The 14,903-nt window shown below is 39.3% G+C and overlaps 1 protein-coding gene across 11 annotated transcripts in view; it reads left to right on the plus strand.

Moving 5' to 3' along the window:
- The first annotated feature begins 6,398 nt into the window (after positions 1-6,398).
- Positions 6,399-14,903, plus strand: part of Emsy (EMSY transcriptional repressor, BRCA2 interacting) — an 89,064-nt gene continuing 80,559 nt past the window's right edge. For 10 of the 11 annotated variants that reach the window (XM_005323219.5, XM_078046696.1, XM_021725108.3 and 7 more), the window contains exons 1-3: positions 6,399-6,531; positions 8,192-8,300; positions 14,249-14,348. In XM_005323219.5, coding sequence (XP_005323276.1) covers positions 8,231-8,300; positions 14,249-14,348 — 170 coding nt within the window. In that variant the 5' untranslated portion in view covers positions 6,399-6,531; positions 8,192-8,230. The remainder of the gene's footprint in view (positions 6,532-8,191; positions 8,301-14,248; positions 14,349-14,903) is intronic. The other variant, XM_013357705.4, reaches the window with a different exon arrangement.

Raw genomic sequence — 14,903 nt, forward strand, 5'->3', positions numbered from 1 at the left:
AGTCTTCTGCCATAATGGGAAGAAACTCTGAGGGATCCTGGGTAAGGGAAATTGAAGGACTATTTTTGCATGTATGGGGGGATATAAATTGTTATGAACTGTGGTAGTTGATATTTTCTAAAAATGGCCACAGTAATAGTCCTGGTCCCACGTGGTCTTTATGAATTCTACCACACTTCCATCAAGAGATGGAATCTATTTTCCTTTTCCTTGAATCTAGGTAGGCTTGACTGTTCTAATAAAGAATATGGTAGAAATAAGGCTAAATTGCCTCCAGAGTTTCATTATAAAAGTGATAATTTCCTCATCTTTCTCTGGTCACTTGCCTTGGAATCTGCCCATATGTTGTAAATCTGCTCATATGGAGGTACCACAAACAGATGTTTCAGCTGATAACCTCACCAGATTCCAGTCAACAGCCTACGATGATTATAGAAATAACAGAGCTCTTAGATGATTCCATACCTCATCTCTCAGCCTTCAGACTGGTCCAGATGATGTGAGTAGAGGTTAATTAACCCTACAAAGCCCTACTCAAATTAGAAATTTGTGAGCAATGGTTTGTTAGGCAAACATGGATAACTAGAATTCCTTAATATCTGTGTGTTCTTGGGAAGAGTCTTCGGAGATACGTGACTTTGGATGAATTATTTTTTCTGTCTAGGGCTTGGTTTCCTCAGCTGTAAAATGGAACAATAATTACTATATCTTAGGGACGGCATAAGGTTTAAATGAGATGCACACCAGTTATTCTTTTATAATGGGTCTTCAATAAATGCTATCTATATATATATATATATATATATATATATATATACATATACATATATATACACACACACATTTTTTTTGGGGGGGGGTACTGGGGACTGAACTCAGGAGCACTTGATCACTGAGCCCATCCTAAGCCCTATTTTGTATTTTATTTAGAGATAGGGTCTCACTAAGTTGCTTAGTGCCCTGCTTTTTTTTTTTTTTTTTTGCTAAGGCTATCTTTGAACTGGAAATCTTCCTGTCTCAGCCTCCCAAGCCACTGGTATTACGAGAGTGCACCACCGAACCTGGCAAATGCTATCTAATGCTTTTTCAACTTGTTCCCATCAAGTTTTTCTAGCTTTTCTGCTTTGTACAAATTTCCTTTCAGGGGATGTGTTATATCCATTTATGCATGTATATATAAACTTCATTTTATATCATGTATTTCTACATATGTACACATTGTGATACTGTAGCTTTTATACTGTTCTTTTTTGGATCACTGTTCTGGGGCAACTCAGCTACCACATCCTGAAAATGCTCAACCTTGTAGGGAGATCCACTTACTAAGGAACTGAGACCTCTTGCCTTTCTAACTTGCCAACCACACTGAGTGAGCTGCCTTGGAAACTGACCCTCCAGTCTATCAGGCTCAGATGACTGCAAACTCTTGAGAGACCTGAGCAAAAATCACCTAGCTAAGTCACTTTTTTTTCCATTTATTTTTTTATTGATTTTTCTAAAAATTAAATGACAGCGGAATGCATTACAATTCTTATTACACATATACAGCACAGTTTTTCGTATCTCTGGTTGTATATAAAGTATGTTGACACCAATTTGTGTCTTCATACATGTACTTTGGATAATGATGTCTATCACATTCCACTATCCTTGCTAATCCCCTGCCCCTTCCCTTTCCTTCCCACCCCTCTGCCCTATGCTAAGCCACTTTTGATTCCAACAGAAACTGCAAAAACAGTATGAAATTCATAATACACATATTAAATGTTGTTAAGCCCCTAAAATTTGGGATAATTTATGATGCACTAATGGTTAATAGTTCTATACATAAGGGGCAAGGATGTAAGGAAAAAACTGACCTGTAGTTAAGGTCTGTTTTAGGGTCAATGTGGAAGGAGAGAGAACTGAAAAGTGTTGAAAAGACTTGAGTTTGAAATAAATGACTGTAGGGTCCAGGATAGAATGGGAAGAAGTAAATCCAGTGAAGGGGAACAGACTTGGAGAACTAGGAAAACTGTAAGCCAGCAGATTTCACTGAAGTTGAAGAGCAGGTTTGGTGAGTGCAAAGGACTAAGAAATCTGAAATAAAAGAAGGATTGGTTTAGAACATGAACTGCCATGGCTGCTGATATTCAGAACAGTTCAGGAGAACAAAGTGCAGGATATGGTCCCAGAAATGAACAGCAGCAGTAATGAAAGGCTTTTATACTGGTGTTAAGGTCACAGTGGACAATGAAGCAACTTAAGCTGATGATAGCACACTTGTCAAAAATCTTCTCCCTAACAGTGAAGGAATAGAGATTACATGGCTTAATGGTGAAAGCCTCAATGTAGATTGGTTTGGATATTGTAGTGACAAGTTACAAGAATGTCAATTTTTATTCCTGGTTCAAGACATGGAAAGTGGGAGAGCAGGAAGAAGTCTCAAAAGAACTTCAAGAGAACCAATGAATTTAAGGAAAATGCAAGATTCTAGACAAGGTAAAGAGGTGGCAGCAGTGCTCTAGGAAAAGGTGAGATATACAGCTAGCACAGGCTTGCTTGCAAAAAACACTATAATTTTTATTTTGTTGGTAATTAGGAGTCATGGAAAAATTTAAGAGAAGTGATACAATGAGTTTTTGACTGCTCACTCTGACAGCCACAGAAATATGATGGACGTACTGGGCAAAGGCTACACTGAAGTTCCTGTGAAGGAAAAGGGTTTGTAAAAAGCCCAATCCACAGAGGTGACAAGGACCTTACACTCCACTAAAATAATGAAGCTTGCTATTTGGGAAGCAGAAACTACTAAAATTCAATGGAAGGCGAGGGTGCTGAATGAAGACAACTAATAATTACTTTCCAATCCATTTTAGATTGTCCAGAATTGTTTTTTGATAATCCTTTGAACCTGGGCATGTAATTCTAAGGTATCTCCAGTTTATTTTTTTCTGTCTCCTGGATCTACTTATGTTATCTAATATTTGATATTCTACTCTTTTGACTTGATATTTCCATTCTTAGTACACACTTTAGCTATTATCAGTGTGGTAATAAACTTCCTAAAAGTAAGAATTTAAGGGCCATATTGTATAGAGAAGAGCAGTCAACAAAGTTCCAGCTCCAGTACTGCCATGAAATTCCCATTGACTTTGGTTAAATCGTTTGACTTCTTAAGATCTCATTATATTTTTCAGTACTGAGGATTGAATCCAGGACCATTATATCACTGAGCCACATTCCCAGTCTTTTTTTTATTTTTAGACAAGTCTTGCTAAGTTGCCCAGACTGGCCTTAAACTTGTGATCATCCTGCCTCAGCTTCCCAAGCTGCTTAATTAACAGCATCCACGACCATAACTGATTTTTCTTTTCTTTTTTTAAATGTAGAAACAAATCTCTAAGGACTTACCCATTCTAATTTGCCTTTCACAGACACTTTTGTCATAATGGTAAGATCTACCTTTACCAATACAGCATGACAATAAAAAAGTGGTAGATAGAAGGCATCTTGAAATTTAAGGCCAAGCTGCTTAGCTGGAAGGGGAATGAAGCTTAGACAGGTATTATGCTTTTGTACATTTTCTCAGGCTAGAGGTAGTTATAATTATTTGTGTCTAATAGGATATTTAAATCTTAGTTTTGGGGCCTGGAGATATAGCTCAGTTGGTAGAGTGCTTGCCTTGCATACATAAGGCCCTGGGTTCAATCCCCAGCATCACACCCATACCCCCCCCCCAAAAAAAAAAAAACAAACCAACCAACAAAACAAAAAAACCACTTAAGTTTCTTCTTTGTAAGTGTAGGGTGACTCTCATTTTATTGACCACACACTTCCTGGAGCCAAAGTACCTTCACATGAAATCATGGTTTTGCTAATTACTAGCCTATTACCTTGGGCAAGTTATTTAAACATTCTATGGCTTAATTTCTTCATTCATAAAATGGGGCTAGTATGAGGCACCTGGAACAGAAAAAGCCCTGGATACATTTTAGCTATGTGTTAGGCACAAGAGTACACAGATCTGGTGGGCCCCTTGCCTTAAAAAAATTGTTATCTATAGTCAGGAATTTTCAAATGACCATAAATTAGTGTTCTGCGCTTTGTAACAACCTGTGTAGTAAGTGATGTAGGGACAGACATGGGATTGACTGCCTGTTTCATCCTATAGGGAATGGTAGGGGTAGGGAAAGTTTTTTGAGGGTAGTTTGAGTCTGATCCTTTAAGAAGAAAATATTATGAAGCAGCTAGAGACAAAATGGAAACAGTAGTTTCTGATTGCAAAAAAGTAAAATAAATAAATAAAAATTATTAGGAAAAAAGGGGAGTGAGGTAGAAAGTAGTAGTTGACAGCACCATCACTTAGGAGCTCGTTAAAAACTACGTCTGACCTTTATCAAGCTATTTAACCTCCTTCTTCTGCCTCAGTTGCCTTAACTGTAATTAGGGATAATAACAGTTTCTACTTCAAGAAGTGGTTGGTAACTCTACTAAACTTTAAATTGTTTAGAACAATAGTTGGCTCCTAGCAAATGCAGGTAACCACATTCACTTAAATGCTGCTTCTCGTGTAAGGCTCTGTTTTTATAAGTCCTTGTATTTCCATTTCTGTCATTTTGATATTCCTTGTACAGAAAGGTCACTTGGAGTTCCAAAAGTCTTGGAGTTACACAGCCCAGTTATCAATTCCTAGTTGTGTGAAACTGGATGAGTTCCAGTTTCATTCATAGCATGGGGGATATATAAATTGTAGATGGACACAGTACCTTACCTTCATTTTATTTATTTTTATGTAGTGCCAGAGATGGAACCCAGTGCCTCATGCATGCTAGGCAAGTGCTCTACCACTGAGCCACAACCCCAATTAATTAATTGGATTTTTTTGAGAGAGAGAGAGAGAGAGAGAATTTTTTTTTAACATTTATTTTTTTTGTTCTCTGCGGACACAACATCTTTGTTTGTATGTGGTGCTGAGGATTGAACCTGGGCCGCACTCATGCCAGGCGAGCGCGCTACCGCTTGAGCCACATCCCCAGCCTTAATTGGATCTTAATTACAATTGCCCGAGATGTTGCAAGGCTCAAATCCAAGAACGTATGTTACATTTTACAAAGTCTTCTATTAAGATTTCATTTACTATCTTATCAAGAATTCTTAAGCTACTGGCCTCAAACAAATGTAGTGGAAGATCAAAGAGGAAGGGTAAGAAATTTAAATGCTGTCACTTATTTTCTTACTATCCTCCAACACCAATGATCTCACACATTTGTTCATATTGGTTCATAATTTATTAAAAAAAACTTTTATCTAAGTTGTGTATCACAACATCCCCACTGGGTAGTATTCCTACTTTCTTCTTTTTTCCCCCGCGGAGCTGGGGAATCAAACCGAGGACCTCCCGCACTCTACCACTCAGCTGCTTGCCCAGCCGCAACTCTATTTTTCGAGAAGTAATGGAAATAGCAGAATGCATAATAAAAACTCCTTTTGACTTAAGCATTTCTACCGCATCCTATATTACCATAAAGACAAAATTTAGAGGGAGGACACCCACAAAATTTGCTAGAATCTTCAAAAATACCAGGCACTGGCTTCGATCTCACGGCCCTGAATAACAATATACTGGGCGCTTTTCTATCTGTAAAGTATGGGGTGACAAGACCTTTACAAAATTGTTGAGTGATTAAACAAGACCAAAGGCTGAGGGTGAACCTACCACGTTGTAGTGCCTCAAATAAACCCCTTCTGCTTCTTTCCTTTGACAGATATAGCGCCAGATACCATTATCATTCCCTCTTCACGTATGCAGGAACCCGGTCGGAAAACCTCCGGTTCTCCTTCTCTACTCGCAACTCCGTTACCCCGAGATCGGGCACGATCTCTGCGATGTTCACTGTTCTCGTTGCGTGGACTATCTCTTCTCGAGTGATCGTCTAGGCGGCTGGAGGACACTGATATTTGCCCCCACGACGCTGAGGAATCTGATCCTAATCCTCAATCGCCCTTCAGAAACGAAGCTATGTACCTAACCTCGCTGGAGTAAAGGTCGCCAAGAAGCCTCAGCTCCAGATACCAGCGCCATCTTGGCCGCTACGTGTGGCGTCACACGTAGCAGAGAGCGCAGTCGATTGGCTGGAAGACAGCAGCCGAAGGAGAGGCGCGCGAAGCCGGAGACAGGAGGGTATGTGGGAGAAGCCAAAGCCAAAGGAACTACAATCCCAGCCTTCTTTGCGCGTGCGACGGCAAACTGGGAGCGAAAGAGGATGGAGTTTGGATTCGGACCACAACTCCCAGCAGCCCACGCGATGCCTGCCCTTTCAATATGCGAAGGAAAAAAGGGACAGGATGAATGGAAGGCCTTTTGGTACCCGTTCTTCGAAAGGCGGGAAAGGCGAACTACACCTCCCGACCGGCAGCGCGCGGCTGCGCCTGCGCACTGGTACTTGTCGCCATCTTGCCCCTTCTGAGGCACCGCAAACAAACCCAATTCCTGGTGTCTCCTAGTCTTGGCGGAGGAGCATTTTAGATGAGCCCCGAAAGGCCGGGCAGGTGGGTGACTCTTAGGCAGGGTCCTGGGAAGAATTGGCAAGCAGCCAGGGCAGAGGAGTGCCGAGCCAGGCATTCGGAGCCCGGCTTGGGGCGCCCAGCCCCATCCTCCGTTGTTTCCTAACGGGATCGTGGGGCTCCTGGGGGTGGACTGAGGGGACCTCCGGCAGGCCTGGTGCTGGGATGCCGGGGTCCAGCTCTGGCAGCCTCCCGTCGAGTCCGCTCTGGCTGGCTGTCCGCGCGCCTACTCTTTCTCCGTTGTCCTCTCCGCAGAGGAGGGAGCGCGGCGCAGATGCCGGCTGGAGCCCCTGACACCGGCTGCTGGCTGAAGGGACTTGGGTCTCGCGGGCTTGACATTGGGATCGGCTCTGAGAGGCGCGGGCGCAGGGCCTAGGCGGGCTGCTCTTGTTGTGGTGGTGCGAGAGAGTGCGTGTTTGCAGAGGGGGCGGGGCGGGCATGCCTCCTTGACACTTGAGTGGGGGAGGATTCTACGAGATCCGTGTTCCGAGAGCGGGCTCTGGCAACCACTGCCCGGTTTCTGATGCGCTGCGGCCGGGCGGTGGGTTCTGCTGGCGGGGACGCGTTGGGATGCCGTGACGTGGTGCTCGATTCCGGCGGCCGCCGGCCGCCTTCAGGATCCTATCGGGAGGCGGGGACAGGCTTGTGGAGGGAGAGGATTCCTTTGGCTCTGCCCCTTCTTCCTCCTCCACACCCCTTTTCTTTATGTCATCCTGCCAGCTGCGGCGCGCAGTCCAGTTCTGCTTGCTCTGGGTTGGTTCTGAGCTGAGAGGACTATGGGAAGTAGGGGGAGGGGGGCTCAACTTCGGGCGTAGAGTCGGAGTTAGCAGCCCCAGCACCTGGAACAGGATACACAGTTATTTTTGTTCAGTGTTTTACTCCTAGGCTAGACAGTGAGCGCATTCATTCATTCATTCATTCATTTTATTCTCCCGCCAGCCATTCTTTTTATCTGTCTTGCAAATATTTACAGCGGGTCTACAGTGTGCTAAGCAGGTTTTGTGTGAACACCCAGCGCTGTGTCTTTTTGTCTTCTAGACTAGGGAATTCCCAGTAGGAGGTAAGTTCCTGGCATCTAAACTTTCGGCAAGTAATGGTTTAATGACTACAGGGTCTAAATTAATATTTCATGGCTAAGATTTGACGGGAGAGTTCTTTATTGAGTTCCATTAACCCAAGTGACACGCTAGGAGCCTTACCTATTTATCTCAAGAGGAAGCTCAGGGAAGTCAACTATCATGTCCAAGGTTGCACAGGTACACGCGTCTATTTTTAAATTACATGTCAGCCACTATGAAAGAACTTGACATGCACTGTTCTTTAATACTCATAACACACTGGTAGTATTTACTCTGTTTCAATAGATTTGTAAAGTGTAGGTTCAGAGAGGTCAGTTTACCCAGGATCACACAACCAGTAAATTGGAACTAGGAACTGACTCTAAAGCTTATGATCTTTCCTGTGATAGTAAACTCTTCAATGGTAATTTAAATTTTCACTTGTCAGAAGTTGGAAAGTGTGGTAGTAAAACATTATTGTGAGACATCTTACTGTTTTTAACTTCTTAACCTGTGGATGGATTTCCAGGTGAGTGGCCTTTGGAATGTACTTTGGTAATTTGCTATTTTGTTTTTACTTCTGGTAGGGAGGACAAGCTCTTTGGGGCTACCAAACAGAAGCAGCAATGCCTGTTGTGTGGCCAACCCTTTTGGATCTCAGCAGGGATGAATGCAAAAGGATTCTTCGAAAATTGGGTATGATTTTCATTTTTGATGAAATGAAATGATGTTTCATTATTTCATTCTATGATGTTTTCCCTTTCAATTTGGATCATGGTTGTTTGTATGGATGTAATATCTCCTGCTATACCCAGATCCTTTGGTGGTATAGTCCTTACTTTTCTTGTTATTTTTTCAGTGCTTAGCATGGCCATTCGTACATAGGAGGTGCATGAATCATCATAATATGAGTAGTTAAGACTCATTGAGAGCTGTTTGACTATTCTGGGTCCATTACACTCAATATCGCACATAATTCTCACTTAAGCCTAAAAGGTAGGGGTTCTTTTTTTTGGTCTTGTATCTTAAAGATTGAAGGTTGGAACCCAAGATAATGCTGACAGTAAGTCTTGGAGTCAGTATTTGACCTCGAGAATATGATTTTCAGTCACACTTTAGCATATGTGTGAATTATGTACTATTTTTGTATTCTCAGTTAATGCAAGATTTGCCTTCTTTTCTAACTTATATTTTATTAGTATCAGAAATAAAACACACTTTACATTAATAATATACAATTTAGCGCTTCTTTTTCCTTATAGCAACCTTTCTCAACTGACATTTAGGGAGAGAATTAAGTCCTAATGCCAAGGCATCTATTGAATGTAATGGACTGACGTCTCCCATGCATCTAGAATGGTGTTAGTCATGTGTCATCATTGGTAAAATTTGAGAAAAAGTTACCCAAATTGTTTTCTGTGTTCTTTGATTCAGATGAAGATCCATAGTTGAGAAATGCTGCCTTAGACTCTAAGGCAGACTTATCACTGAAGTCTCAGGCTTGTATAATAAATGAAATAAATGAAAAATAACTTGAAAAAGGAAAGCAAATGTGTTGGCAGTGGGTATAAATTACTTAGATAAGGGCCTGTGATGATTCCTGACATCTGAGCATGTTTAAAGTAGTTACTTTCAAACATCACTTATTTGCAGCTAAATCTTTGCTTCAAAGGAAATCTTTGTTGGGAATTCTTGAATTTAAATCAGATACAATCATCACTACTTTAGCCCTGCCTGCTAATAATTCTTGCCCTTTTTATTTCCCTCAGGTTACTTTGAGGATTTCAAACCACTTCCTAGTATTGTATTTTAGCAAGTTGAAGAGAGTTATTTTTTCTGGGGGTGTGCTGGAAGATGTCAATCATTCATCTCTTTAAAATTTTATGCTATATCTCAACTTTTAGTACTAATTTGAAGATCGTTTTCTATACGCTAGCAATTAACATAATTTCCTATCTGCTGATTATAAGCGAGACTCATATTTATTTCATAACTGAAATTGTTACGGAGGAACAGACAGTAGATTAAATTAGAGTTTCTAGGTTTTGGGGCCTGAATCTAGATGTCATATTTTAATATAAAAATGATAACCCAGTATCTGTTAAGTCTAAATTTATCTCTAGTTGTTCTCATAAATGGCTGAAGTGATCTATGAAAATGGTTAGTTATTCTTGTGACCAAGAAAACCCTACAAAATCAAGAGGTTAAAATCTTCATGTTCACTTTAAGCATACCAGTGAAGCTGCCCAGACTGTTAAGGGTATGCATCCTGAAAAGCCACGAAGTATCTGAAAGATGTCATTTTGTAGATGTGATGAGTACCATTCTATCATTACAATGCTAGGAGATTTGCCCAGAGCAAACAGGAACTGGATACAGGGTCAGTATCCGGAAAAGAATGCTGAATTTTTGAAGCACATGCTTTAACACACAGTGAATAATGCTGAACTTTGGGGTTTATGTGTAGATTTTCTGGTCTTTGAGTATATCCAGGTGAACAAATTAGTTTAGGATCAGATTAACCCATTCATGAGCTCCCCCTTTCACATCAAGATGATCCTACTGAAAAGGAACAAGTTATTCCTAAACCAGAAAAGAAGGCTGCATGAAAAAAGAATGTATCACAGAAGAAACAAAAATGTACAGTACAGAAGTAATTCATTATAAAATAAATGCAAATTTAAAAAAAATTAGAGCTGTGTGGGTAATGCTGCTGGAGGAAAACAGCTGTCCTACTTGGTAATATCATCTTCTGTGACCCTTTGGGAGTGTGAGTCTTCTTAGTGATTTGCCAAAACACTTCCTCCCCACCTATTGGCTCATTATCATAACAACAAACCTTTGAATTGCCTTCAAATGCTAGCCAAAGGTCCAAAGTTTAGGGAAGTTTAGGGAAGATTCCTTATTTAAAAATTAAAACAGTTTTAAGATTAGTTTTGTCCTTTTAAAATAATTATAATAGTTATGTGCTAAACAGATTTTACTTAATTATCAGGAAATTGGTATAGAGAATTTCTTTATGATACACTGAATATACCAGTGATAGGTAAATGCTTTTTACTTTCTGTCCTGTTTCTCCCTTGTCCTATTTTTAAGAACACTCCTGAGCTATATCACTAACATGAGGCTTTATGGACTAGAGTATAATTGAATAGCTGATTTGGCTAAATGGAATGGCTTGAGGGCTTTATAAAAATGGTTTGACTATTCTTTTGTTTTCTGAAGTGTTCTTGTTTATTATTTCATTATACTTACTGTTATTGGCGTTAACACTATAAAAGAATGGCATAAAAAAATAATACCATATGGGCTAGAGATACAGCTCAGTTGGTAGAGTGCTTGCCTTGTATGCACAGGGCCCTGGGTTCAATCCCCAGCACCACAAATAATAATAATAATAATAATAATAATAGTAGTAATAATAATGATAATGATAATACCAGAGGGGCTTAGATTGTAGCTCAGTGGTAGATTGCTTACATGGCACCTGTGAGGCACTGGTTTCAACCCTCAGCACCACATAAACATAAAAGTATTGTGTCCATTTAAAACTAAAAAAAAAAAAAAAAAAATTAAAGAGTAAAAACAATTCCAGAAATTCAAGTTTAACATGTATGAAGATTTGAGAAAACCCATGAAAATGGTTGTCAACAAACGTGAAGGAATTTGGGAAGCTAGAAAGGCTTCTTCACAGTGAGTGAATTTCTTGAAGGAAGTGCTATGGATTGCCTAGATATGATAACTGGTCAGAGTCCTAGTTTTGTTTGTGTGAGGTTACTATCTTCTAGTTTTGTGTATGACTTTTTATTTAGATTTAAAATGAGACTTGACCAGAATGCAGTGGTCAATACTAGCAAGTTCAGGAGGCTCAAACTGAGGGATCCAGGTTTTCGGGTCAGCCTCAGCAATTTAGTGAGATCCTGTCTCTCTCTAAAAAAAAAAGACTCAGATGTAGCTTAGTGGCAAAATGCCCCTGAGTTCAATCCTCAATGGGGGTGGGGGGAGACTTAAATATTTGCCATATTTTTTTTCTTTGAAATAGTATCTTGATCATCATAAATTCCATAAGTCAAAGGGAATTTCTTTTTCTTTTTCCTCTAACTTCCTCCTTCCTCTGATCTATTTCTTTTTATGGCATTGCCATTCTAAACACTTTACAAATGGTAAAACTTGACTTTTTTTCTTCTGCCATTACTTCCACAGTCAGTCAATTACTTTGCCTTAGCAAATAAAACTTTTTAGGCGGGAATCAGAGACTTTTCTTAGCCTGGCCACAAACTACTTTTCCATATTTTTTTAAAAAATACATTTTTTAGTTGGAGATGGACATCTTGACTTTTATTTATTTATTTATTTATTTATTTATTTATTTATTTATTTTTTATGTGGTGCTGAGGATCAAACCCAGTGCCTCATATGTGCTGGGCAAGCACTCTGCCACTGAGCCATAACCCCAACCCTACTTTTCCATTTTTATCTTCTTTATTCCCATACATGTGTGAATAAGACTTTTATAATAGTTGTTTTTATATATTTATATAGTTCCCTTGTTCTGTTTTAATCATTTTGAGGAATGAACTTTTGGTCCTGTAAGTGTTTTTCGTGGCATCTTATAGTAGTAATTTTCAGTGAGTAGTTTGAAATGAATTAGTGACTGTCAGATCAGGCTGGGCAGCCAGCAACCAGTGACTATCCAAGTCAATCATTTTACTTTCCTTAGTGTAAAACTCTCAATTGTAAGTTACTAAATGTTTTTGGAAGTTAACTGAAGTAATATAAAATACTACTACTCTACCCTCTCTATTCTTTTTCCACATTTGCACCCTCCCCTCTCCACTTGGAAACATTTCTCTTTCTGAATAAAGCTTGTGTTTCCAAACTAGAGGATTGTTTCTCTTCTGTGCCTTTACACTGCATGTAAACTGTATCATAATTGCCTAATGACTGGTTTCACTGTAGCTGTATTCTACAGTTAACTCCTCAGGGGCATGGTTTTATCTGGCATATGTGTAATAGAACTCAATATTGATTTGTTGTATAAAATAGTCTATAAATGGGGGCATAAACATTGAGAGTATAGTGAATTCTTTATTTGGTTACCCTCAGTGCCTTTTTGTACTCTATTCTGGGTCTGTTTCCTTGAATTAAGTATTCCCTTTACTATTTCAGAGTGGCAGTCTTGTCCTTCAAGAGAAACCGTAAATGTCCATAGTATCTAGTACAGAGTGAACATTCAGGATGGCCGTGCTTAGGGTAATACAGTTGGACCTGACATTTCTGTCTAATGTAATTAGGCTATTCTTCGATATAAAGCTTCTTTTTGTCATAATTGTGAATGATATGAACTGAATGAAGCTACTGGCCTTATTATTGGTATAGCACTTAGTCTGTAGGCATGCCTGTGTTGTATGTTCCACATTTATTGTCTGTTGTGTCAGGCATTGTCATTAGCAAATACTTGCAGCAGATATCTCTAATCTGAATATTTATATCCCACCATTCTGTTTTGTTCAAACATCTGTTTCATAGTGTTAATGGCTGAAAACAACAAATATTATTTCTTTCCATTCTGTAAATTGCTGGCATTATCTGAGCTCTCTTGTACAGCTTTACTTAGCTTAGCTGGGGACTAGGTACAGCTGAGGTGACTGCGTCTCTTCATGTGTCCTTTTTTTCTGGGCTTCTTCACAGATTGGTGATCTTTGGGTTTCAAGAGAGTAAAGCCTCAAGTGCAAGTGCTTTGCAAGCATCTGCTTGCACCCTATTTGTTCATATTCCTTGGGTCAGAGCAAGTCGCCAAGCCTAAAGTCAGCGTGGGAGGACTGTACAAAGGCTACATAGAGAGGCAGGCATGTTTCATTGAGAGCTCTTAAAAACTTTTGGTTTTATATTTTAACCAGTACTAGAGACTGACAGTTTCATTTCATAATGGTTGTTTCTGTGTGAAGAGTGAAATGAAGCTGTTGGGTATTATAATTCAGTACATTATGCCTCCTCCCCTTTTTTAAGAATGTTTCATGTTACTTAGCTAGACATTTTGATGGTAGTTTTTGTAGATGTAGAGGATCTTAGATCTGGAAGTTACCTACAAAGTTCCTTTTAGGTTTCTTTAAACAGGTTCAGAGATGAGAAAGGATTTGTCCAAGATCACACACCTAGTAAGCAGCAGTGCTGGAACCAGAATTTTTGTTCCTGAATTTCAGTTCTGAGGCACTTAGAGTATTCTAAACTACCCAGGTGGCAGGCAGAGTATAGTTTAAGTTCTTAGTCAGGCTTAAGGAATTATTTCAAGGGTACATCAGTGAAGGTACCTTTCAATAATGCTAAGAACTTATCAGCCTAATTATATAACCTAGAACTTATTCCAAGTGTTGGTAGCATGTGAATTAAAGTTTCTTCAGTGATGATGTGTGAGATTTTTATACCAAAACATTTTACATATGATTGATATGAGGCAATAGGAAATAAATGCTATAAATTGTAAAAGCCACATTTTAATCTTATTAGATTCAATTTTTGAAAGGAATTTAAAGAATAGTTGCTTTTAACTGATTTTAGGCTTCTAACTCTGAAGTTTAAGTATGCATAGCCATAGTATTAAAATATTAAAGGCCTATCTTGATAAAATAATTTTCTTCTTCTAGAATTGGAGGCATATGCTGGAGTTATCAGTGCACTTCGGGCACAGGGGGATCTCACCAAGGAAAAGAAAGATCTTCTTGGAGAACTCTCAAAAGTTCTTAGGTAAATTATCATAAAAGTTTGGGTGATGTGACTCTAGACATTTCATTTTGAGGGGGTTCAATACTTTTCACTCTAAAGTTGAAGAACAGAGGTATTCAAATTTTTAGTGCTTTGAGATCCTATTTCAGTTTGTGTGCTTCGTTACAGAAAATTGTGTGACTTACCCTTTATTTTGTAATCCACTCAGAAAGGGTATAAAGCAGGCTATTTTAATTTTGGACCTCTTGGGAAAGGAAGTTACTTTTGACATAGGTGAAGGAAAGAAAAGGTGGCAGCAAATGAATATAAGATCTAGAGTTGGAGGGAAGAAAGGGATGCCTTTCTTTCATATCAGGTATCCAGGAAGATATCTGATATGAAAGTGGGTGGTACTATAATCTTACACAAACTGTCCCTTCTGCTTTACTAGAGTGGTACTTGAATCCAGTAAAAAGTTATGGTGAAAGGTATTCCTTGGTACTTTTGTCTTGATCCATTCTAACATCTGGAGCGGTTTTTAGAAAATGTTTTCTAAACTGAAATTTGCTTTCTGCATTTAAACCCATTTTGTCTTTT

Source organism: Ictidomys tridecemlineatus, chromosome 4, assembly GCF_052094955.1.
Source record: "Ictidomys tridecemlineatus isolate mIctTri1 chromosome 4, mIctTri1.hap1, whole genome shotgun sequence".
NCBI lineage: Eukaryota > Metazoa > Chordata > Mammalia > Rodentia > Sciuridae > Ictidomys > Ictidomys tridecemlineatus.